Source organism: Botrytis cinerea, chromosome 16, assembly GCF_000143535.2.
Source record: "Botrytis cinerea B05.10 chromosome 16, complete sequence".
Lineage (NCBI taxonomy): Eukaryota > Fungi > Ascomycota > Leotiomycetes > Helotiales > Sclerotiniaceae > Botrytis > Botrytis cinerea.
Window position 1 is genome coordinate 597,723 of NC_037325.1, and position 27,308 is coordinate 625,030.

General features: G+C 42.7%; 2 protein-coding genes across 3 annotated transcripts; one reads left to right on the forward strand and one right to left on the reverse strand.

The window, feature by feature from the left end:
* Window positions 1–1,993: 1,993 nt before the first annotated feature.
* BCIN_16g01500 (hypothetical protein) lies at window positions 1,994–5,217 on the reverse strand. The gene has a single exon (XM_001545213.2). It carries the CDS (start codon window positions 4,571–4,573, stop codon window positions 2,525–2,527), a length of 2,049 nt encoding a protein of 682 aa, XP_001545263.2. The 5' UTR covers window positions 4,574–5,217; the 3' UTR covers window positions 1,994–2,524.
* Window positions 5,218–23,536: 18,319 nt separating this feature from the next.
* On the forward strand, window positions 23,537–26,111 carry BCIN_16g01510 (hypothetical protein). 2 transcript variants are annotated; one of them, XM_024697896.1, is made up of 4 exons: window positions 23,537–23,875; window positions 24,054–24,315; window positions 24,367–25,252; window positions 25,312–26,111. In XM_024697896.1, the coding sequence occupies exons 2-4, from the start codon at window positions 24,127–24,129 to the stop codon at window positions 25,548–25,550; spliced, it is 1,314 nt and encodes a 437-aa protein (XP_024553712.1). In that variant the 5' UTR covers window positions 23,537–23,875; window positions 24,054–24,126; the 3' UTR covers window positions 25,551–26,111. The 2 variants fall into 2 exon arrangements, with proteins under 2 accessions (XP_024553712.1, XP_024553713.1); XM_024697895.1 differs by lacking the exon at window positions 23,537–23,875 and having other exon boundaries at window positions 23,958–24,315.
* Window positions 26,112–27,308: the final 1,197 nt, after the last annotated feature.

Sequence of the window (27,308 nt, forward strand, 5' to 3'; positions counted from 1 at the left end):
AGTTCCGCATCCGATACATATTCTCTTCTATGCCTCCCATGAAATTCTAGAAGAAAGTCACACTCTGTTTGTGTAACACGAATATGAAGATCTTAAAAGCTGTGACATGCAACGCAATTACGCGTATGTGCAGCTCTCTATTCGCCAAGATAATGATTCAATACCGTATTCATTTTGAAAATTCGCCCAAAGCTAGCAAGGATTGACTATTTAAGCTTATCGTGGGTTAGGGTTGTGGAAAACACCAGAGCTGTTTGATTCGTTATATCAATGGATTATTCATCGAATGCCTTACATTTCTGATGAAAAATTCTATGTTGAAGTATTTAGAGGGAAGCCAACTGGCTCTAAAACAACCTTAAAGTAATAATCCTTGCTAGCTTTAAGCGAATTTTCCAAATGAATACGGTATGTGAATTGATGAGTCGAAATAACCCACAATGACTTAAGTCCACGAATCAGAGATGGACGAAGATTAGAGTTTCCGAGTAGGATAAAGTTTTCTTTTACCAACATTGCTTCCATACCTATGGAAATAAAGCATTCTTCATCAACCTCGTCTAACGATATCTACCCCCTACCCCACACAACCTCAGCTCTAACCCCTCGGATCCCAAAATCCCGAGTATCCGCTGCAGCAAAACCCGCTGCAAGTGCAAATAAACATGACCACACTTCCTGGACCCTTTCCCGTCCCGTCCCAAACACAGTTCAAACTACCGGACTTCTAAAGTCCGTACTAGGGTTTAAATCAACACCAACTCATCCGTTATATATCCTACTCTTCTACGTCATTTCATGTCATGCAAATGTCCTAACTCCGTCGCCCCTCACCCGTTTACCGCTCCAATTCAGATATCATACATGCGAGCTCGCTACGAAACGGAGAAACCACCCCAATCTTCTGCCCAAATGACAATTATATAGATTTCTTCCGTCCATCCGTCCATCCACCTACACATAACTTGCACTTATATATCTCCCATCCCACACCCGCGAGCTTGCTACAGAATGAAGAAACCACCGCCTTCCCCCTGCCCAAATAACAATCACATATACCTCTTCAACGCATCCACCCATTGCATTCATCCACCACATTTACCACAGCTCACACACGACCTGACTAACATCAAGACAAGAAAATCACCTCACCTCATCTCATCTCCATTTCCAACTAACCACTATACATACCCCTCCTATCCCTCCTATCCCTTCAACCCCTTCACCCATACACTCTCTTCCTTCCAACCTTCCATCCCCCTCCCCTCCCCCTCTCCCCTTTCATCCTTTCATCCCCCTCCCTCCCTCCCTCCAAACACTAACACCTCAACCAACCCCCCAAACCCAAGAACCAGACAAAAGAGGGGTCCCCATCTACCCATCTACCCATCTACCCATCTACCCATCTACCCATCTACCCATCTACCCATCTACCCATCTACCCATCTACCCATCCACCCATCAACCCATCTACCCATCAACCCACCCATCTCCATCTCACCCAATAACACACACAACCACACTCACGCCCCTACCCTCCCTATCCAGCAAGCCACTCATCACGCAAGGATATTTTTCCTGATATCGCATTACCCCGCATATATACATACCATGGTACAATGACACATTAGTATACACATACATAGGATGTATATACATGCACATATACCTCCATACCTCTCTCTATACCTCTATCTAGATAGATAGATAGATAGATAGATAGATAGATAGGTAGATAAGTAGATAAATCAATAGGATTGTACTTCTCATAAACATAGATATAGGTACAAATACAAACACCTGCGCACACCAACCCATACAATGAATGTCATTCTGCCCTCATCATGATCTACCCACCTACGCAACTTCCAACTCCTCCTGCGATCAAACCCCAGTATACAGATCACATCACATCATTTGAATATCTCGACTATTCACGATGCACAATGCACAATAGACAGATAGCTAAATACAACGTTTCATTTAGCATAGATGAGCATGTATTGTACGTGCAAAAGATCCCGTACCTAATATGTAGATAAATAGGTGCAAGCATACCCATATGCCTGATACATACGCAGTGCGAAATACACAATTCATCATCTACTGTCTGTCTGATTACAATCAATTGATGCATGCCACGCTACGCTACGCCACTCCACTTCACACCACACACTCCCCTATAAATCCCATGCGTGAAATATAGACTATGCTACAGCCTACAACTCTTCACTCAATCATGTAACCGAGCCGAACCAAAGCTGAGAGCGCCCCTCAATGAAAAAAAAAGAAGCCGCCCCATTTCCCATACCATGCTTATGATCATCTAGCCTCATTCGTCATATTATAATGACGTAGAAATCGATGATCCATCCGTAAAACGCCAAAAGATATGCAATTGTAAAGAGTACAAACATAAATACACCACGAGTCCCATTTCCCCTACGTTGTATGCCCCCATCGCCTAGTATGCTTGTTTCCCAGTTCTTGTACCAAATTCTTGAGTGTCCATAAATAGCAGATCCTAATTCTTCTGGCTTTCTCCCTCTGCCTCCATCAAATCATCCATCATCATCCTTTCACTCATACTCTTTGGGGTTCCAGAAAAACTACCCACTCCTCCACTTGTTCTAAAACTCAAGATATCGCTTGCGTCAAGCCCACTACGACCATTGACACTTCCAACAAATGAATTCATAGCTCCCATTGACGCGGCACTGGCATGTACTGCATCATTGACAACTGGCATACTGAATGGACGACCTTTGTAAGAACCAACGATTCCATGTGCAGGAGCAGGAGCAGTTGTTACTTTCTTATTACTGAAATTACTCAGAATTGGTCGAGCAGGAGATTTAGAAAGTTCGACATTGTCAGGGTCTTCTTCGATACTCGGCGAAGTAGGTTCTTCTACATCCGATTCATCTTCTTCTTCATCTTGAGGACGGCTTCCGAGACTGGGGTTTTCGTCAAAGGAAAATAAATCCTCTTGTTCGTCATCCTGGAAGGTCAAGCTGGTTGATTTCTCATCACCCTTTCCTCTAGGTTCCATAGTCTCGAGTGTAAGTGGTTTGCTTGGCACTTTCATCTGCAAGGGGGAAATTGCTGGTTCCGGATTCTCATTCTTTTTCGGGGATAGAATGCTCGCAGGTTGTTTGTTTTGACTTCTCATTTGTCGCAAAGATGGCATATCCAGCATATCGTCGTCCGATAGAACATCTGTATCGTCCTCCGGTAGAGCCTCTATGTGCTTCACTTGAGCCTGTGGTTCGGGTTGTGGTATTTTTGTTGGTATGGAGATCGGTGGGATATTTTCGTCTCGAGGTGCGATGGGTATAGGAGTTGGTCTAGAGTCGAAGTAATTGGTAGTATAAACATCATCTTCCAAAGTGTCAACCGATGCCGATCCATCTGGCGGAGCAACGACAGTGGTCCATTGTGTTCCGTCATCCTCTATAGGACCTCTCGATAAGGCTCGTAATGCCTGAGAGGAAGAGATTCTTTTTGGTGGCGGCGCATCAATATCTTCGACCATTTCGCACCCAGCCTCATCATCTGAATCATCTGAGAAGGAAGGTGGAAGAATTGGCTCTAATTCTTTGGGCGATGCTGTTGGTAAGACTTCTTCTCCTTCCACATCAAAACGAACTCTTCGAGGACTTGTATTCTTCGAACTAGTAGATGTTCTTCGTAAAGCGCTTCTGCGACGTGGTCCATCACTACTACTATTGGACGCGATCGAAATCTCATCGGTATTTTTTCGTTTGGGTATCGAAGGACTTCTGGGATCTGGAGAGGCATTCAAAGATCTAGTATCTGTACTTGCGTCAACAAGCGACTGTGACTGTGATTGCGATGAGGTATCCATTTGTGCATCCTTTGGCTTGTTGTTGAGCTCAGTGTTCGCATTCGCTTTTCGTTCGTATCGACTGTTGGAATCTAACAATGGCAAGTAACTTGGTGTAAAGACTCCTGTGAATTCCTTCTCTCGCGCATGTGGGCTTCTCGGACGCTCCTCTTCATCTGCTGCTACTGCCCTTTTCGTATTATTGGGAATTAAAGACGCCGAGGTACCGAAACCTAATTGTGGTGAGTCCATGGCCTTGGAAATGCCGTTTGTCATCACATTTGAATTCTCATGCGGCGTGCTTGTGACTCCGATTGTGTTGTTACCATTGAGAGTGGAATTCGAACTGTGACTGGGACTGGGACTGGAGCTGGAGCTGGAGCTGGGATTGTTGTTGCCTGTGCCTATGCCTATGCCTACATCTGTATCTGTACCTGTACCTGTACCTGTACCTGTGCCTGTGCCTGTGTTTGCAGTTTTGGCGCATGAGTCTAAGCTATCGATATCGACATTTTCGGCGAATGGATAAAGAGCCTTGCAATTCTTTACCTCTTCGGCAATCATTTTGGAAACCTCCTGCGAAATGCTTGGAGCGACATTCTTTAATAAATCCTCTTCATACTTAATATATTCCTTGTTCATGTCCTTCCGATACAAATCAACCTTATGATCAAGCTCGGTAAGCTTGTTAGACAGCTCTCTTACGAGCTTGCTTGCTTCGTCCATGATCTGCAGGAGTCTCGTTGCTTATTCCAAACGTCTAGACGGCGGAAAAATCAAGAGTCGGGGGTTTGGGGAGAGATTTGCGATGACGGTTGGGTGTGGGAATCTTCGGCCGGACGGGATCAGTGTTTAGTAACGAATGAATGAGTGAGTCAATTGACGAGAATTGATGAGGATCGAGGAAGATGGCGGAATTGGTGGAACTGGTAGAACTGGTACAATTGATAGGTCAATTGGTCTTCTCAATCCATTCTCAGATACCCTATAGGATTGCTTGGGAGCAGAAGGTGGTGGAGGAGTCGGAAGAGGTATGGAGGAGTGGAGGAGTGAAGGAGTGGAGGAGTGAAGGTGTGAAGGTGTGAAGGGAATAATAGAGAGGAAGGATAATGGCGAGATAGATAGATAGATAGATAGAAAGAAAGTTTGAATATTGTCGATGATATAATCCAATTGATATCAAAAGCAATTTGTGTAATCGGTTGGAACGTGTGGAGTATTACTTGATCATCGGCTTTCTTCTCTCTGCCTCTTTCAGTCTCTCTCTCTCGGTCTGTCTGTCTGTCTGTCTGTCTGTCTGTCTGTCTCTCGCCCTCTCTCTCTCTCTCTGGATTGTTGAATTATATGATTGGAACGAATGTATGTATCTCTGTAGGGACATGCACATCACACACATGTCACATCTCACTGACGATTAGAAAATTATTTTTTCTTATTAAGGCGCGGCTTGAAGTCGGTGAAAAAGGATCTTTAGCAACGGACTAGAGCATCTAGCTTGAATAGTTTCAAAAATGTACTCCCAACCCAGGAACAGACGTCAATCATTGGTAGGTCCTGAATCTACTGACAGGTGTTATCAATGGAATTTGTGCTTTTGGAAGGCTTCAAATCCGGTTATATATAACACTACTCCTGCACACCTGGGCACTCATCTTGTTTTCTTGGATTGATCTTGACTTTGGACATGTCCTCCCCAGTCATCCATCGGTGGAGGATTCGAAAATATATGGGGTTTTCGTATCAGTCTAGACAGTTATTGCGCGTCAAATGGTTCTAGATTGACACGACGGACACAGATACAATGGGCGTTATGGGTCTGCTACTCGTATAAAGCTCCTCGGGAATCAAAAACGAGTGAGTCAGTCGGTTTCAACGCGAGCTCGAGGGAATGGCTTCTGTGAAAACTAGCAAGTATCTGCGAGATTCACAATACAATAGGAGAAACTCGCATGGCCAAAGTACCAAGCGTAACGCTTCGAGTTGAAGAGAGTCTGAGTGGTAGATATATATATGATATTCCTTTGCCGTCGATTCCGCTCAATCGAACAAGGTTCCATTGTCGTTGCTCTTCCAGATAGATAACAGGTAAATCCAATCTCTGCTACATGTCTGCCATGATGATTCTCCCATATGCGATGCAGCTTTCTCCATCGTTTTGCCCTTTCCTCACTCTCATCATCCTATCGTGTGCATCTTCTACATGGTTACGGTGACATGGATCATGCTGTCCTACATATATATGTATTCCAATGTCTCCTCCGCCCAGCCGACACCGGCATGAATTCTGATATTGATCGATCAACTGCAGTGTTCATCACACCGATGTTGTACCAGCCAGTAATCCGATACTCTGTTCGCTCGGAGAGTCAGATCTCCAGCCAACCTCAAGAATTCAAGAATTAAGATTTTAACCTTGAAAGTAGACCATGCTTTAATGCAAGGGGATCAACATTTCTTGGAATCTTCCGCCAGCTATCACGTGTTGCATACACTTTTCTTATCGCGATGGATCATGACTGATTACCACACACACATGTGCTGCAGCAGCACGAGAGCATCTACCCAAGTAGGCGCTGCATCTTGCATAGGTGTTCATCTACTCGCGAATCTTATATCAGACTCCTTCATATCTACACGTGTTGTACTGACCGGATAACTTCGTGGCGAGGCGGGGGGTTCTTTTTACCTTCAGAGAGGCGTCATCTATCTTTTGAAGTCAATTAACCTTGACAAGGAGCAATACTTACGTGGCCCAAGTACCGGAGTTAAATGTCCAAATATTGATTGTTTGGCTCCCAAATGCGATCGGCACAAGACTGGCGATGAGACTCTTTCGCCGAGATCATCAATTGTACCACTGAAGAGCAGTCCATAGGTCCGTCAATTATTGTCGCAGAGAAGGACATTATTTGACATTCTCATCCGAAATCTGTTGATCTTTGGTAGATTGAAACTCTCCTTTTGATAATTGCCTCGGCTTCATCGAGATTCTTTCGTCATTCTTCACAAGCAATTTATCATGGAATCAGTACTTTGAATGTTTCATTAATCCTTCCAACTTTCGGAAACTTACGGATGATGACCCTTTGTACCACAATTCTCTTCATTGCACATTCCATATGCCCTATCGAATCCTAAATCAGTCATATTGATATCGTCAGATGAACATCTGAGATGCTGTACCTGATCGTGTATTTGCGTATACCTACAGCCAATACTCAAGCGAGCATGGCAATAAATTCCCGTTTGATGTTTGATATACCAATCATTCCTCTGTTAACATGTGTAACTTTATGCACGTTGAGCTTACATGCTGGTGGTACATGAACTCGTTTCTTGGAAAGTTGGAAGTTCAGCTTAGGCTTGTGTGGTACATTGATGCCTTCTAGGCAATCACTGGCTATCCTCTCTCCTGGATTGAGACTCATTAATTTCATATCCTTTTCGATAATGGGGAAAGAAACCTTTATGGTTCTGTTGTCAAATTTGATCTGAGATGTATGAGCTGAAAGCTTTTGTTAAGTTAGGTTGAAATGAAGGTTGATGAATCTACTTTGAACGTTTCTACTACTGATATGACAACCAAGTGGTTACACGAGAGTGAAATAATCCGAGTAGCTCATGGCATAGCTCATGACATGGCTCTCGGACCAGCACTTCGATTTTAACATCCATTACTTCATTTCTATCGATGAGGTGAGCGTGGCAGTGTAATGAAGATGGGTATAAGCTTGACGGGGCTGAGAGATACGAAGGAGTGCCAAGTTAACCATACTCTGCTCCTATATAATATCAAGTTCAGTTATTCCTGTCACATACGACCATAGACTGAGGAGAATTGGGCATCCCGTCCGCTCTGCCATACACAAGCCTCAGATCGGTAGATTAGTAGTTGGGTGGGTGACCACCAGCGAATCCCTACTGTTGTATGTTATTTTGTCTCTTTTGCCAGTTTGTCCTGAGAGATGCTTTGATGGATAGTATGGAGGGTGACGAGAAGGCGGCTTCGGATGAATGCTTGATATCCCGATAATGGTTGAGAGATTTTTTGCTTCTATCACACCCACCAATTGTTTGCCATTGTCACTTATTATTGGAATTCAATGATCCACAGCTGAATTTATAGCCCTGATTTGCCACGACTAGGTAGCGGCGAAGAGTCATTAGTTTTTAATCATTATGCATACGGTCGAGGTCAAATATCCACTAGATTCATAGAAATAAATCATGGATCTTTTGCTGTCTACCCCCTCCTCTTTACTATCAGCTAATGTCCGAATGTCCCATTCCTTTTGTTCTATGATAGATGGAACTAGAAGTACTCCACTGTCAGTCTCCACCACCTCCACAATGATTTTTCACTGCTGTAATATATATTCAATTCAACCACAAGTCACCACAAAACAGGCCGGATGGTGTAGTTGGTTATCACGTGTCCTTAACAATTAACACTTGTTAAATACGGACAAGGTCCTGGGATCGTGCCCCAGTCTGGTCAATCATATATTTTTGCATTTTTTTGAGGCATAGATAGGCAGTGGTGCTTCGCCTCTTTGGGCGAGAAACGAGCATGTCTTGAGGGATCGGTAAGCGCGCTTCATCATGAGTAGGAATAAAGCTTTTATTCACTGTATGTTTCGAGATGGTGTTGGTAGGGATAGAGGGTCTTTTGAATGAACACTCTTGCTCCATTTTTTTACTCCTGTCAGCTTGTGGGCTTAAGCAAAGGAAAAAAAAAAAATCAATCTGGAGGTTGGATATGATGTTATGAAGACGTTGGTCTGCAAGGACAAACAATATGGTAATGATTTTTGGAAGTTCTGGAGAGGAGATGGAAGAGAAAGGAACGTGACAGACGAGGAGAGTTGAGCGCTCTTCTTCTGTTGAGTTAGATTTTAGAGCACAGCAGTTTAAAAACAAAGCATCAAAAGTTATATTACTTGGCATCTAAATCTAAATGATTGAACTCCTCATAATTTGTACAATTGGATCAAATGCCCAAAGCTCAATATCATGAACTCCCACATTGTAGATCTAGTTTTCCTCCTCGTCGAATCGAAGGAGCACTCGGGGAACAAGATGTTCGAGAAAATAGCAAGTTTGATCAAGACTTCAAGGCTGAATGTTATACATAAAGGATTTGAAATGCCAAAGAGTAAATGTTTGAGAGAATAGAATAGAATAGAGAGAGTCGTGATATTGTATGTATGTATAGTGTGGCTTGGGAAATTGTGAAGTTGGTCTGTTGTTGATGTACTCTGGCTATCTATCTGTATGCACATCACAATATGAAACTTCAAACCTTTCAGATTTGAGAAAGCAAAATGTAGATATAAATCATACCGTTAAGAATCCACATCTACTACTTCCTTCCCAATCCATCATCCCCTTCTTTATCTTATCCCATCTCGCTTCCACTCGTCTCCAACCGCCCCCCCCCCTCCCAAGCTCCCCAAAAACAAAAACAAAAACTAAGAAAATCAACTAAAAACCCAAACTCCCAAATAAAAAGATGAAAGAAAGTGCAAAAGGTTACTGGAGCGGCAGGGAGTCGAACCCTGGACTTCATCGAGATTTATCAGATGGATCGGTGAAGATCTCTGGAAATGCAAACGAGGCACTCTACCACTGAGTTACAGCCCCGAATTGGTGGTTTGAATGAAGAATTGAGGGGTTGGAGGGGAATATATTGGACAGAAAATGGGGGTGGATAGATGCATGGGGTTGTGGTGCTGGTGCTGGTGCTGGTGATTGGGGAGTATGGTTACTGTATGTGTGTATGTATGTATTCATGTATCAGAATTTGGAGAGAAGATGAGGAAATTATCGATCGTAGAAGTTCACCTTGTTAATTCCACATCGATTTATTCTATAGAGATCTTATACTGTATGGATTTCATTACCTTTCCCTTTCTTGACCTTTCGCTACGATACATAGTGTGTGATATATATAATATTCATGTACTACTTCTCTATATTTCACTTCTTTACTTGCATGCCATATCATACGTACTCGTCGAAGAGGAACCCCGGAATTGACCAACTATGTATAGCAGATACTCTTCGATATTTTGATTGTTCCATCTCATTTCATTTCAGTTGAAAAAAAAACTTGGTATTTTGAATTGTGATAACTGTAATTCAAGATTGTCCAATATTTTATTTCGTATGATTTATTATCGAATTTAACTTGGACGATGAAGTCTGGCCGCGTTTTTCTTCCACAGACGGGTCCTCCTCTGATAAGAATCGATATCGATAAGCAAACAAACTCTTTTCGTGCAAACTTCAAACCCTTTGTGTGCATTTGTTCGATAGCCCCATTATTTACTCCGTTTTTCTGGAAAATTTCTTTCCTTCGTCGGATCTTTCCTTTTCCGTCCGTGTCTGGATACGACTCCCGGGTTTGATTCCCGGTGATCTTCACGTGTTTCTTTTTTTGCTTTGCAAAGGCGGGTTGGAATCGAGGGGTATGGTGAGTGAGGGTTTGGATTGGGGCTGGGAAGTTGGGAGATGTTGAGAGGCGAGGGATAGATGAGTACGTAGGGAAGTTTTGGGGGTGTTCTTGCTTTGGGGGTGGAGGTGGGATGGGAAGGGATTTATGTAGAGATGGATTGGTGTATGGTTTGGATACTTTTTGGTCTTTTGGGGGTAGGAGATTGTTGAGGAGGGGAGGGGAAGGGGCATGAGATAGATGGGTTGCGGAAGATAATAATGTGTTGGGAATAGGTAGGTAGGAAGTACTACATGAGATAGACTCACATAATAGGATTTTACGCATCTTAATCAGAAGACCTCGAACCGACCTTCACGCTGGAACTTTTACGTCCTCGATGTGCTTTTTTGAATTTACAGCTTTGCTTCATCCATATGATTATAGACACTACAGAACATAGTCGGATCGGATTTTGTGGCTTGAGGCTTTCTTGATAAGTTTTTTTGATATGTTGATTAACATTTATGTAAATGTGGGGGTTCTCTCCAACTTCTTCACGGAATCACTCCACTTGGGTGAATGGATGTCTCTTGGTCCACTTGGATTGTGATGTTGCTTGGCACTTCATGGTCGAGAGAATACTAACATACGGAGTAATAAGATTGAAGCTGCTTTGGTGAAAGATTATATACATGCTCGATTTGCGGAAATGATGCTTCTAGTCTGGATAGATATGCTGACCTATGATTTTATCTTCAGGATATCAATATCTAGTAAGGTCCAAGGAGCAGTTTGAGTAGGGAATCGAAAATTCCTTCATAGCATAAATTCATAGCCACCGAATCATCATCAATCATCAGCCCCTCCTCGCTTCTTGTTTTGCGCCCCCTCGGACCCCCTCTCCACCTAAGGAAAACTCTTCCACATCCACATCCACATTCATGTCCCGTTCCTCTCTCTTTTCTCATCCCTCATTCATGATTTATTCATATGTTCAAACACGAACAGCTTCTTCACAACAAGCATCTAGCATTCCGAATTAGTGTAGGGGTTAACATAACTCGCTTTCATACCTCTTCTTCGTCATTCGAATAAGGAGTTTCTTGATCCGAGTAGCCCCGGGTTCGATTCCCGGATTCGGAAAGATTCTTTTGTTTTTGTTGGGGAATCGAGGATGTGAAGAATGAGGGAGATGAGTAAATTTTTGGGGGGTGTTTTTTTGCATCTCTTTCGATACACGGTAGCATGTAATCCGAGAATAGACTCTACAAAGGAAGAAGAAATCGAGATGGAGAAGTTAGTTGAATCACATGTTGTGTGTATAAACAATTTTTCCATCTGTTTTGGTCGGTTTGGAGACTAGTATCCCGCGATGACTTTATTTACTTTAACGTTTTCTTATCTCACTGTAGACCATACGTTCCAGCATCTTTAAGTGGATGTTGCTTACATTTCTGGTTTTGTTGATGATTGGTTTCTCGAGCTTTATTTTTCTATACATGTATTTGGGCGTCTATAATGTATAGTGAGGGGATGTATTAACAAAATTTATTCATTCTCTGTTTCTCTTTGGGTGTGTTATAGATGTAAATTCAATAGCCCCTTGACTTCCTTTTCTTCTCTGTCCCGACATCGAACTCATATGTTGTATTAGTATCATGCCATGCATCTATAGCTTGCATTGTTTCCACGTATCAAAAAGATAGTTCTTGGATACTTTGGTGATCTTGGGCGGAATCAAGAGTACATGTGATGGCTTTGAAAGAGGACAACCCAATCCTGGAGACGCATGTGAGTTTGACAGGATTGGCATACTGGAGAATGCTTGGGGTGTATCGCGGACTGTTTGGTTTACTGATGGTTTTCTCGGTGAGATCCATCGATGAGTACGTCAAACTCAAGTTGGTTCTAGGAACATGAAAAGTTTAATGCCAGTTGAAAAGAGAGTGAATCTCCGAACCAAGTTTCCATTTATGGTGCTCAACATGCTAAATGAATTCAGAACATCAGACAAAGCCTGCACCGTCTTAATATCGGGGTTCGAACCTAGGTGGTTACAAATCTTGTATTGACTGGAAACCATGCTCAAACAATACATCCGTCCTCGCCAATTTCGAGATGATGCAATAAGTTTTCCGGGGGCGGTCATTCGATCACACTGAATGGAACTGGAAATAGAGGCAGGGTCGTGTAGAAATGAAAGTTTCATTGTTTAGTCGGTATATAATCATGCTCACCTAGCGCCGGCAGCAGCGGAAAGAACCTTGGGACTGTAAAAAGACCTCAATCTCAAGTTGCTGGGTCATTTCATATTTCGTTAGTATGGTATCTCAATGTTAATGGTCTGCTTAAGAATTCAAATCTGGATATTGATGATGTTGTTCGAAATATTGTTTGTATGTAGAATCGTTATTTGAAATCATATTTTTATATTGTACAACATAACCTATTGTACAGCTATTGCAAAGCTTTATGGATTTGTTGGTCATACACGTGTTTTTTATATCCTTTCGCCTCTTTTGTAGTCGACCTGACTGTCGCATCAAGCTTTTGTCCCTAAGGATTGTGTGCTTTCAAGTCAAGTGTACAAGATCCATCAAGGTGCGAGATTATCACGCATTTTTATCAGTCTTCGTGAATGTGATATGAACTCGGTGCTGGTTTTTGACATTAAAATCGCGGCAGTTTCACTACCTATTCACGAGCCTTAGAGGCTGTGAGAAGAGTATTCCCCAATTTTGGCTGAGATGAAAATATCGTGTCTCGGTTCTTGGAGAGATGAGGTTCTAAGAGGAGAAGTAGATGAACAAAGACTCGTATGTGTTATGCAACTCTAAAGAGATACACGGCATGAAGTGAATGAATAGATCAATGAGAGTGAACCTGTTGAATTTGATGATAGTCGATTCATCGACAGGAAAATCTCCCACTTTCACATGTCAGTACTAATAAGAATAAGAAGAGTAGATTAGCTTGACCTACACTTTTGACAATGCGAGACATTCAAGCGGCACTTTGAATATTTGAGCAAGGGGAATTTTATAATAAGGGAAAAGATGTGTGCGAATCTTAGAGAAGCAAGGCTGTTGCTTCGTCGGAAGATTCCATACGATTTTGTATCGTGGTAGTCGCGGGCAACATGTGAAAACTGAATGAACCAGTAATGTTTCTGAATAAGATGATGGAATTTCAACCTGAAACAATACTGTGGATACACCGCGAAGAATGGCGGGATGACTCCCGAGACCGGCTCCAGGGCATCGACAACATGTTAGTGTTTGCGAAACCGGGCCGACAAAAGACCCGTACGTATTCTGAAATTCTCGGAATATGGGTATAGGGGACAATCAGTTAAGGTTACTTCTTACAGTAACTTGTGATTTTTCACGTACATAGAGTGATAGACTTCATGGTTTACAACAGATGACACATGCATAATATCGAAAGTCACATACGCCTAAGCTGTGCGGTGAAAGAAAGAGTACCTGGATCTCGAAGTCAAATCTGATTCATATTGTTACAACTCGTAGCTACTCATGTCGCTTTGATCGTTGTTAAAAAGAACTTACATTGTGATTGACCCATGACATGAAAGTATGATACTAAGCTTAAAACTTATTTGGATGCTTGGTTATAGACAGTCCATTGAGATACTCGGAGTCAGTACCTCGGGTATCTGAGTATTCCGCAAAGAAACTACAGATCAGATCTTTGAGGAGTTGCAGAAGGCTTGGTTGCTTGTTTAGCAGACATGAATCGAGTGACTCGAAATATGGCTAGTCCCCGCTAGAACAAGAGTTGTTGGGATATGCAAAGGTTGCTAAAGCAAAAACTCAAGTATTCAATATTCTTCGACATAGATAGAGATCCTTCCCCTAAGCTTACAGTATACCAACTCAGACATGTAAATACGTGCGGGGCCCCTTGCTCGTGAATCTTTAATGCCTATTCGATTCACCGTTCCGTTGTACTCTGTGCTTGCAAACACTCTCCGAGAAATGAGTATGTATCCAAAAAGTTTAGATTATTTGAAAACAATGGCAAGCATTCAGCAATTACCTTTGGGCTAAGCTATTTTAGTCTATCGATCCAGATTACATTACTTGAAGCATTCAACCTCTATATCATGTAATCAAAATGTTGGACTATGCAGCTCTAGTACTCTAGTTGATCGAGAATGATCCGCACAAAAATGCATATCTTAGCCGTACAAGTAAATAGTTAATCTTAGTTCTTATTTCCGGGAAGCTAGAAGACAAAATACATTCCATGATAGAACATTTCCAGGAACAGGAATGCCAAATAGGCAAAGGAGTGTATCAGGCTATTGACAAGCCCAACAATTTCCTCTAAACTCAGTGCTGAATTTTGACATTCGCAAAAATCTATGATGCGATGAAGAAGATGGTAATCTTATGGCTTCCATGGGGCTGGAAACTACTGAAAATTTGACACGCCAATAGTGTTCTGAATGAAACGATGAAGATTAATCATCAGAATATAGCACTAGGGATATCACTGCTGATTCAGACGAACGCAATGGCCACAAGAACGTCCATACTGGTTAACCTTGAGACATTCTGGAGCGGTTATCGTGATAATGTTTGCTCCGTATGTTCCACCGACACAATTTGAAAGGCCGGTATCCATGTTTTCCTGTCCATGGCGAATCACTTGATCCTTTAACCTGGTAATCAGTGAGTCAATCAATCGTTGGCAATTCATGAGAGTGTCCAGCAGGGCAAGTATCATGCAGATTTTGATCTCACTAAAAGAAGGTTCCTGAAAGACGGTGACCCAAAAATTCGGGATCACAGGGTTTGGCAGATACACTTCCTTTAACTTCAAAGGATAACGCACAAGGAGTAAGTAGCTATGATCTACCATTTCGCCAGCTTATCACAGTATAGCGCTGACTATACTTTCCAGATCTCAATCTGTCTACCTGTAGTCTGATCATAATGTCATTTCCCACCATTGATAGCATGAACCGAGGCAAAGGGCGACCCCATTCCCCAGCCTTTAGTCTTTTGACTAGAATCTTACTTTAAAGTTTAGAACTTTCGGTATTCCTCAATAAATCATAATGACTGGTGCAGAGATAACTGAGAATGTGTGAAATGTCGATCTCTCCAGGAGTAGCCAAGCTGACCGCCACTTCTCCACATTCAAAAGATCGACAACAAAAACAGCCACTTTACTGCCACTTAGATCATCAATTTAAACTTTATTAAGTCGTTGCTCTTGATTGCTGATGTTTCTGTTCATCGTGAAGCCTTTGTCATGTTTGTATTTGAAATCGACGGAGATACTGACATTAAATATTGGTATGGCGCCTCGCGCTTGTTTAGCTCACAGTAGTAACTTGGCAACACCAACAAAGCATCTAATTGGACTTCTTGAGGATCATCATTCCACTCTAGAATCGGCGAAGAATGAATGCTATGTCTAGCTACTTTATGAAGACAACACCTAAGGTGTGGCCTAAGGTATCCAAATAAGGGACCGATGAGACCATAAAGAGTCGTTCCGCCGTTAAGCCCGCACGGCTCGGAGATTCCCGAACAAATTCGGTACTTGTGGATTTCTTATTTTGTTTATTCTCAGCCGTTTCTTTTGACACTTAACTGAAAGATACATATACTCCGTGCCGCTCATAGTCGCCACAATTATATCAGGATTCAAAAGTGGGGGACGGGAAACACTGACATTCACAAAAACGTGGGAAAATACTGTGCAGGGGAAAAACAACACTCGTAGATCGTTATTTCTGAAAGCCCTGTCTAAATTGCCGCGCTAATTGTATTTGTTAAATGACTCGTAAGTTCATGACGAAATGAAATCGTGCCGTGTAATGTTACGAGTTAGTCTATGAACTGACAGTCTCGGGCCCCACAGTTGTCTAGCTCTCAAGACTAAACAAACTTGAGCACGTCCAGCCCTAAGATCAACGGAACTTTGGAAGTCTATCATCTTACGGTGAAAGTTACTGAATGAAGAAAGTAATCCGTTGTCAAATATTGGTAGTGTCTGATCTCGGATGTGTTCTCCGAGCTATGCATAAATTCAAAAGCTAACAAAACTAAGGGGTCACTAACCAAGAGCCATGGAGTAATAGTAAACAAGCGGGCGGCACTGAGATGTAATAAGGAACTTGGCACTCTGACATAAATCTTGGCCTTTCCGGCAAAGTTTGACATTGTAAAATAGGAAATTCGGCTCGAAAGGCAGGAAATATCCAGCGATTAGAACAAAGCAAGAATGACAAGTGATGCTACGCGACGCTATACGAAAAGCTTGAATGGGCTGTGACATTCCCCACTATTTTTTGTTGATAGGCGAAGATGATGCGATATATTATTTGTTTAAGATGGGATGATTTTCGTTTGCGCAGATCTGTCAAAGAGTGAAGAAGGAGCGCTGACAGGAACTAACGAAGGAGGGGTGTGTGGAGGGGGTACGAGCTTACACATACTGTGTTTTGCACGTGAATCCCTCGAGGCACAAGATCAAGTAAAATTTGTGCAAGAAGCAGGAGAAACTTTCAATCACTGTATAGATCAAGATTGGATCTTTGATCTTTGATGTTACGAAAGAACATCGCTTCGGAAGGATGTTGTGAAGGGCCGTTCGAGCCGAGGAATTCCCAAAGAATGAGAATCCTTCCTCAGGCCTGTAACCCTCCATAAAGATCTTATATCCGGTTAATATCGCTACCAAAGAAACATTGAAACTAGACAATATAGAGGGCCCAGAGCATGCATGCAAGTTGTCGGAGATGAGGATCAAGATCCTAGAACGCTCTCATGTAAAGTGTGCTAAAACCTAGAATGCGACTTCAGCGTGGGGTATAAACCCTGTCTGGCATTCATTTCGTCGTAACCAAAGAACAGGGACCAGACAGAATACCATGGAAACATTGGTATCAGTTATATACCCGAGATATTCGGCGTACTGCTCTCGAGGGGGTTGCAGGTTCCACGTCAGTCTGATAGATGCAGTGATGTGATGACAAAGTTGACCACTCGTAGCAAAGATTAGAAAGTAATGAAGCCCTGAGAGGCAATGTAGGATATATGCATGCTGAAAGTTGGGATAGTGAACCAATGATGATGATGATGATGATGATCATATGTTGGTGTCAATATTGTCTTCGCATAGCGAGAGAGCTCATTGTGCATCCATGAAACACCATTGAAAACCGAATTTTGAGATGCTATACCATGCAAAAGACCTTGAATAATGTAGCACCGAACAGTAATGATGGTGGTGCTTGGAGGGGTTTGATAGGTCTGGGCCTTTTGTTTTCCAGGATATTCTGGTCTTTTATTGGAATGCGTTGAGATTATCCTCGCAGCTCACACCTTTATGACCGATTGAAACCGGCCCCCTCTCATTAGGATCACCGTGAGATCCCAATCCTGGGACCGATCTCGATCTGTATGTGAGATGATGTTTGGTTTTGATAGTGGCGCGTAAATTTGCCATGTGCATATTAGTAGTATGTTGAGGCTCATTGGCGTTGCGTTAAAACTATGGCCTTCAGTTCTTCCGGAAGGGGCACAGCTTTCTTTCGAATAAGATATAATTAACGTTTCAAACAAACTTCTGATCTTGGTCAGGAAAATCAGACAGGAACTATGTCGAAGGATTACGATCGCGTGGGGACCATGGAAATCATGATTGATGACTGCAGTAACTCTTACTGAGACTCATGCAGTATTGTAAAAGACGAAAAGGCTAAGATATTGTGCTGATGTTCATTGGGTGGCACCCCTTGATTTTGCAACGTTCCTGGATATGGCATCCACGAGGCGTAGCAAACCACTACATCTTCGTAGCTATATGCGAGAAGTGAAATTCGAAGTAGGCAGTAAGCTTTGGATGGTTGCTTATCAAAATGAGACATCAGATATCGGAGAGAATTTTTCGCAATTACCTGTATACCCGTTTCCCAGATATCATTTCAAAAATCGGAACCAAAAGAACATAAGATCCCGATGAACTGGTTTTGGGACGGCGAGCTGCGTGCAAGACTGGCAGCATCTGTACTACTTACCCTAAAGGCTAGCCACAGGCAGCGAGATGTGCTGCGCCGTCTACTCGGTTTTTAGGTCCCCGAGCTGGTAACAATGTGGACTCGATGGGCTGTTGCACATTGAATATGTAAATAGCCGGATGTCCCCAATACTGCTGGCTTCCGCTCGCTTGAGATTGGCGAAGGTGCGATAGTCTCGAGGACATCAGCTCGTGGGTAAAGTCCTGTGATTCGGTGGAACATTCTTAGGGTTACTCTGTACCGAATGTGTGATAATGCTTGATGGTGCTTTGTGCATGGCACTTAAAAGGAGCGGCATTGCAAAGTTTGGAATCTTGGAATTGACCGTTGGTGAGTTGTGGGCGATTACACAACGTAACCACAGCAGTCTAAACGAAGATTGCGTCCTACAGTAAATTAGGATTGCGTACTCTGTACTGTTGTGACTTTCAGGCTTTCCCTTCCGGCTGCAAGTTCTAGGAACCCCGGAATTTCCACACGGCCATACCCGCACACCATGCCGCACATACTACACTTGATGGATTGAGCCTGCGCCCTCAGGATTGAATGTTGTATGGGTCATTTCCAGATGTTGGCTGAACTTGGCTGTTGGTGTGTTTGTATCACACATATTATACATTTGTAGAAGTACAATACAGGTAGTTTTCCGGGCAAGGGCATAATAGATTACATAATAAGCGTCAGCATTTCCTTTTCCAGATATTGTTGCGAGTTTCTGCATACAACAATTTGGTGGCGAGCTTATACAACCATGACACTCGAGCAACCAATGCTGTTGTTCGTACATACCAGGGTCCTGATTCCCTGTCAGTGGAAAGGTGCCGCTGTTGATGTGAATTAACTTTAATGATTGACAGATGGAGGGGTTGCACATAGCAGCTGTGCATACAGCTGCAGATATGACATCCAATCGCAAAGCTTTGAAGCTGTCGATTGGATGGCATAGGATGATTTAGTTAAGGGTTCTCTGATCTTAAACGTGTGTGCATATCACAATTAGCATGAATAGATAGGGATTTTTTTTCAATTCTGAAGGCCGTCAAGTCTTAGAACCCGTCCGTGCAAGAGAATTCCCCGATGAACCATTTGGCAGGCTTTAGTTTGCATATATTTGTTTCTTTTGCTAAACATGCAACCGTTCGAAGTTTCGTTGCAAATTCCTATTCTGGAAACATCAGCGATTTCCTTGACACCCGTTGCAAAGTTTGAAGTGATGACACTTTGCACTATGGGGCCCATGAATCCCGCTGCCATTTGGGTAGCATCCTCGAATATCCTTGGATATTTTTCTTCTTGCCGTGACACTGAGGGTTGCTTGGATCTAGGTTGTTTGAGATCTCTGGTCGTTTCATGGGCTCGAGGGGCGGCTCAAGGCCCCTCCACGTTAAATTGTGGCTTAGATGCTTCGAACCAAATAAAGCACAAGATGCTGCAAGTAAGGAAATCCGGAGGACAGAAAGCATGACAACCTAACCCAAAGCACGAGAAGTCGGTTATTTTCCATGGCAATTTGCACTCTCACTGCGTTGGCTTCTACTTTCCAAAAATACTAAGGGGATCAGTACGAATTTCCTTAAACATGGTGTCTCGGAACGACGACATTCGGAGGATTGTACAAATATTGCAATCATGGTATCTTTCATCTGAAGTTGCCATGCCATCTCCCCCCATAGCTGAGCATCTATAGCATACTAGAATCATGAGAAGGATGGCTGCAGGATGTTATGATCACATGTCTTACTTGCTGTTGTTCAATGTACTGATAGCAAACAGAAGAGGATTCCAGGAAATGATTCGCTTATTGGTACTTTGTGTACATTCTCCAAAAATCCAAGTTATCCGGCCAGGTGCAGGTACATCAAGCATGGATATATAAATTGATAACTGCATTGTAACAAAACCCCACAGATCATCGCGATTGAAGGGACTTTGTTTGGCAGAGCCCAACACGGCCATAGAAACCTCTACAATTTCAAATTAATCAATCTCACAAATTAAGTGACTAGTCTAAACGTTTGACTATGCGTGTCACCCAGCCATAACGGCATCTATCTCGATTTGTGACGGCAATGATGATGCCTTCGAAAGGTCATCGTATAATTCCAGCTAGTCGTCTGCGCTGCATGTCTGCTGTAGCATCAAACCTGCCAAACGGTACATAAAAAACTAAAGTATCCGGGCCTTACAATCTGTCATGCCCATGCCCCAAGCCATAACCGAGCCCCACGATTTCGGAGAGCTCGGGGGTAAGTTTGAAATTTGGTGGCGAAATTTTGCTATGCCCTATCCCCAAGAATCCCATTGAGGATCGAAAATTGCCATATTGAGATTTACTTGCGAAGATCGTGTCACTTGTCAGATAGTTTCAAGATTCACATTTCTCTTACATGGAGAAGAACGGATGAATCATAAACGAACTCCTTCACCCAGTTCCGTTTGACTCTTGAAAAATTTAGACTAGGTGCCTCGAGAGTGCTTATCGACTTCCAGCCGTTCTAGCATTTCATTTCTTATTTCAAATAGAAAAATCGTTATGGTTGGTCCCAAGCAGACGGGTCACTCGGGTCAGAGGGAGAAAAACTGCAAGATCCCATCGTTCTGCGTCCTGCAAGCGTGAACAGTAGCAATAGTGATAGGTCGCGTTACCTTATCCCAAGATCAAAGGCATATTAAGTGGTGGGTATTCGGCGATTTGGATTTCCCCAAATAAATCTTTGACAATGATCTAGACAGTTTATTTGTCAATCGCCAAAGCTTTTTTCGGCTCATGACAATGTCCCTGTTCTGTACAGCTGTCATTCTTTTCTTCGCCATTCATGCCCTGGGATCTCTTGGAAAATCATCAACTCCCGGTGTCGATCATGTTACTGGTAGAAATAAGCCAGTCATTTTTGCCTGAACGTCGTGGCTTGCGAGGGGGGATCGGTAGTAGTTGAAACGGATGGTGAGCTAATCAAACATCTCAAACTTACTTCCTAGAACCCGGAAGATTACCCTTGGATGTCTTGCCCTATGTATTGCCATTTTCACAGACTCGCTCGGAAGGGGAATATGATCTCCATGAATTCAGCTTTTAGGTCATCCACATTATGAATTCATTCTGCTGAAGCTAAATTTGTGTCACCGCAAATTGTAGCCTCGGTCCAATCGGTCAATACATCGTAGTAGCACGATCAGAAGCAAGACATGCGTTCTCAACGAGAAACCATAGGGAATCATAGGCAAGTTTTGTACTTTGAACTTTATCGTGCTTGAAATGATTTCCAGCTTGACTTCATCAGTTTCTATTTTGATATCTGAACATCTCCCTGTCCGCAAGAGATGATTAGATAGTGTATTATCGTAACCTAGGAAAGTAGAAATTCAGGAGTAACTGAGCCCCAATATCTTCTAGACGCTGTGCTAGATGCTCTGTTTCAACGACAATGATACTGTAAAATGCGTAGGGATATCTCTGGCTTACTATTCCCTATATATAACAGCAAAACTCTAAGTTTTATCAAAATTCATTTATGTGAGATATCGAATTATAGTATCTTTCCTCGTAAACTTTCTAATTGTGGATTTCATAAATTAATGACTTCAGAGACGTGCTACCTGCCCTGCTAGTTACAGTGCGGAATAGCCACCTAACCCCAAATCATAGTTTAACCTCCCATTAGAGGGCCTTGTAGGTATTCCCGTTACTATAACTCATTATGGTCTAGAACCGTGTGCTTTTAATTTTAGCAATAAAAATTTTCAGCAAATCATTCACCGTCCACCGTGATTCAAGTAGTAATACCTAGGTTATGTACGAGAATTTAATGTCTTTTTGGTAATGATCTTTCCTCGTCCTTTAATCCATGCACATTCGAAGTTTTGATTCGGGTAGGTCGAATTAGACGGATCCTCATAGAGGCTTTCGAAAGGTTAGTAACGGATACATTAATGAGAAAAAAAAAGTTGTCAGCCACAGGAGGATCCTTACAGATATTACCTTTGTAAGGTCGTATTCTGATATGTGGGAAGACAGAAGGGGAAACACCCAAGCCAAGGCTGATCCCAGAAAGCATGAATAGATTGTTCAAGAATCAATGCACATACCAACAATCTACAGAGAGAAAGAGGAGCACGGTGAGCACCTACCAGCAGACTGACCAGGGAGGAACTCCACCTATGACCATTGACCATCAAACCTGCCAAATTGAACATCATCTCGATACAAGTCTCCATCCATCAGCTATCACCTAATGTGCCTTGACTTTGGCAGCTAAGCAATAAGGGGCAAGAAATATATCCGACCCATAAACCTTCTTACTCAACTAGGTCACTATATCAACGGATGCTGGGACACTCAAAAACTAAAACAAAACATCCCATGAGTTTGTTTGTGTATGATGTTTCTTCATGCTAACTAATACACACCCGATCAAATCGCAAGTCTTCCTTCAATTGTCAATTGTCACCTTGACCTTCATCATTCGTTCGGTAAGATGCAGTAAAGTTGCAGGTTTGGAACATCCCCCTGCTCGGTATTGAATAACATGGAATGTTTCCACCGGGAAATATAGCGGCTGCAGAGCTGCACGGTTGAAGAGCGCAAGTGTATAAAAGACCCCGGCATCGTGACGCTGGCACTTGACTTAGAACCTAGCTCGTGGGATGCAGCTCCTTCTTTGCGGCGAACACTATCTTTGCATCTCACTAATATTCTTCTTCAGAAGTACATACTAGATAGAGTCTACCACACAAAACTCCAGTCATACATGCTATCAAGCGTTCCTCAGTTCTTATTCCGTTTCTCGCAACTCATACACCTGGAACCTTCTTGGAACTTTCCAGGGGAAACGCCACACTAGACGCCCACTGAGTTATAACCGTTCTTATTCTTTCTTTTGGATTGACGCAAGCAGATTCCATGTAGCATCATCGACGAGGCTATCCTAACCTCACCTACCCCCTTCTTTACCAAAGCACAAACCTCGGACGGACATTAGCTCCACCTCTGACACTGCGGTATTCTCTTGTGGGAAACACCCCTGACACTTTGATCCTGTCCTCCCATCCTCTTAGCCTTCTATGGAAATCCCATTTCGGCAGCTGTGCAGCGGCCCGTTGATCTACCTTCTTCAACTAATCTATTATACTTAAGAGTCTTCAGTCCTCATTCCAATTTTTTTTTTGAAAGTCAAAATATGTTTTATATCAAGTCGAGCTAAAGTGGGATTACTATTTATCACAACGCACACACCAAATCTACATACGGTTCATTGTTAGAACTCTATTTCGATCCTTTCCCTTTTTTACCAATATCGCCATCAAATCTTCCTAGTTGAATCTCAGTATTCCGAGAGTAACGTCACCAGTCGTTATAGTCTAATTCGAGGCCATCTTTGGGAAACATTCGAGTTACCATTGGAACATAATAGATTTGCACCTAAGCAAAATACCCATAAAACTTATCGTTCTGGAAGCACTATTGTTTACGGAACTGATTTTTGGGTTTGATCCTGCCACTGGTAGTGGTCGATCTAGTCTTGGTCCTGTCTTGGTAAGTCAGCGAATTAGGCAATTACACCTTCCGAATTATCTAGTTTGAACTTTGAGAGTTTGGACATCTTGGTATAAATCTCGAAGTCGGCATTTATTGCAATCAATCATCTCACACTTTCATTTCATACTTCAATCATTAATGTCATCAAGTTATACTCTCACTAATATTATATAAGAATAATCAATACCACTCTCTATATATCTTCTCTTCCTTCTTTACACAGAGCCATATCGGGCAAACACTTTGAAATGAACTTTCAAACACCAGAACAATCTTACAACCAAGATACCAATCCACGGGAGACACATTCCACCATGGCTTTACTACAGAGACCTCATGTATTTTCTGGCTCGGACTGGCGGGGCCTCGAACCCGTAGAGATGAGGTCAAAACCACGCATGGCCAATGTTGGGGAATCACTTCCATCCATTCGAACAGTAAGTGAAACTTCCGGGTTGCTTTTCAGGGAAGTACTGACCTCCGACTAGATGTTTTCTGGATTTGAGAGCCACGAAAGACCCATTGAATCCGAGTACAGACATGCTACGTCGTTTTCTCCCATCACAACAGAAAGAAACACATCTCCTGGATCAAACAAGAGAATGAGATTATCCGAAGACTACTATGATGAGGAAAGCCAGCAGCAACAAGAGAGATATCAGTCAGTTAGCAGCGGTCGAAGCCCAATGACAGCGACCTACGGCTATCACAGTGCAAATTCTTCTCCAGTCTCTTCGAATGCTCGCCGGGAGTCCAGAGTTCATTCTAGCCACGGAAGCCCTTATATTTCAAGGTCTGGACGAGAGCAACCTATCCTCTCAATCCCAGAACGCAGAGCCCAGAACCAAGATCACCACACTTCGAGGCCACCATTTCACTCTCCAATCTCTGAGCCATCAAGTACGACATACCGCCCAAGCCTCCCAAGTATTACCACACCCGACAGATCTTACGAACGAACTTACTCTCAGAATCCTATAGAACGACCACACGGCGAATACCCCCCCATAAATGAGTACCCAAGAAACGAGTATGCATTGGAGGCTTCCCGCTCATACCACCAACAAAAATACGCCCCTTCACGATCCGACTATGGCTACCACCAACCCAGAGACCAGGGTTATCCTCAACCTGCAACTTTCCCTCACCACCCAGGCCAAACTCCATTCACCAACCGACACCATTCAGGGAACTACAATCCCGCTCCCTACCAATCCCAAGACATGGGCGACGCAAAACCCCGCAAGCGTCGAGGAAATCTCCCAAAACCCACCACTGATATCTTGACCACCTGGTTTATCAACCACCTGGAACATCCCTACCCAAACGAAGAAGAAAAGCAATTATTAATGAGACAAACGAATCTACAATTGAGTGAGTAGCCATGCAAAACCCCCAATCTTTCTCCTACACATCACTAACAAACTTCCCAGACCAAATCTCCAACTGGTTCATCAATGCCCGTCGTCGTAAATTGCCCGCACTTCAAAACAGCGCTCGTGCAGAAAACGCTGCCCGATCGCATCACAACCGAATGCACTCTGCAGATGGGGGACAGAGTCCCATGAGTCTCTGCAACAGCGAGCCAGGGCTGAGTCCCAGAGCCGCATCTGCATTTAATGAAGGATGGCCTTCGCGCCAGGAAGAGCGTCACAGCCAAGAACATTATTAATTTTTCTCTTCTTTTTTCTCTTAATTCTATAGCAGCATTGAAGGCGCACTTTATATTTTGTTACGAACACGATTTTCGAACCAAGTGCCAGAAAGGCAGAAGTTTTGTTCGATTTTTATTCTTAGTTTCTTTTGTTTTTTTTATGTCTGCACTTGTATTGCATTAATTCTACGACTTCTCTTGTATCACATTAATTACACGATTTCTCTTGTTAAATTAGATTTGGATTTGGGGGATTTTCATGCTTCTCACAAGTGGTAGAGAAGGCAACCACACTGAGCATTATCAGAATATGTATGACAACATGGGTATATTGGATTTGGGATGGACAGCAACAGATACCAATATTTGGGTTATTCGATGAAACCAAATTCGCATGAGTACAGCGGAGTCAAATTACAGACTTTCATATCAGAGTCTGATGTAGAATTACAAGCGAGCATCTTTGTTAATTTTTTTTAATTCTTATTATATTTTCGCTTCTTGTAATGAATATCTCTACATAGCAGCTATTAAATTGAGAATTTGCACTGTACTACAAATTGTACAAGCACGCACACACACGCACACACACACACACACATACACACACATTGCAGATTGAACCCCAGAAAAATTACCTTGGGGTGAAAATCCCTCGTGCCATGCGTCCGTCCACTTCCAATCGCGCATGCATGCCCGCATTGATCGCTCATTTGTTCGCTCAATCTTTCCCCTCTCACCTTTTTCTTAGTAATCTATTCGGGTACACATCCACTTTTGCATATATATCCGTGTTCCGCCCTCAGCGTTGCACAACTTTGACGAGTATCTTCCACGTTTCCGCTTTCAACGTCGATCACTTCGCCGCACTTAGGCAGCCTGCGAAAATTCCTCTACTCACCGGTACTCGTGGTATTCGTCCTCTCCGCTGTTACTCCCCGAGAGTTAGGGGTTAGTACAATGTACTATGCACAGCTGCGTGGTTGTGGTATAGTATGTTTTGTTGTCTCAGATTCAAATCTGCAACACCCACCCACATAGAAGCCACATAGAAGGAAAGAATCATCGAACAGTACAATACGTCATTGAAATTTTTCAGTCAGACATCAATACATTTGGATCATTGTTATTTGAGTTTTCTATACGAGCCCTTCACCACCATGTGATGTCTAGGCCTCAAATGTGGGCACTTTGATACCTGTTTGCTCACGGCATATGAGTACAATTATACATTACTAGCATCGAGTATTAATATCTGAAAGGCAGGAAATTCTCCGACTGCAAGGGCTGGACAAGCTTATTTTTCAGATACCATTGATATTACTGCAAAAGCCCTCGCTGCATGATGATTTTCACATGGCAGTGCTTTGTTGAAATGTGCAGAAACTGAGGTTAAGCTTGGCAGGGGCTCGTCCTAAAGGATCAATCAAGAACTCACTTGACATTGCAGAGAAGAAGTAAACAAACGCCATTATTATCATCGTATCAACCACCAAGAAAATTAAGGATGCCACTAAAAACACTTGACTGACTGACAGGCATCACTATTTGTCATTGAGTAACTACTCAGTCACGGAATCATAGTACTGGAAAGCGACTGTCAGAATTTTTTAGTACATGATAGCGTGCACCTATCGTGCACAAATCCACAGAAATGCTACTCGACAATCTTCTCTTAACCTTCCATCAATCAATAGTCTCTAATTTGAGTTTGAGATCGATGTCGTAGAATGACTAGAGTTATCTAGATGCAGAGGGGGACAAAGCACACATGCA

Bases quoted from the DNA above. Each gene is read 5' to 3' on its own strand.
- BCIN_16g01500 (XM_001545213.2), bottom strand. From the start codon at position 4,573: ATGGACGAAGCAAGCAAGCTCGTAAGAGAGCTGTCTAACAAGCTTACC.
- BCIN_16g01510 (XM_024697896.1), top strand. From the start codon at position 24,127: ATGAACTTTCAAACACCAGAACAATCTTACAACCAAGATACCAATCCA. The intron at 24,316-24,366 runs GTAAGTGAAACT...ACCTCCGACTAG, and splicing joins CACTTCCATCCATTCGAACA to ATGTTTTCTGGATTTGAGAG. The intron at 25,253-25,311 runs GTGAGTAGCCAT...CAAACTTCCCAG, and splicing joins ACAAACGAATCTACAATTGA to ACCAAATCTCCAACTGGTTC.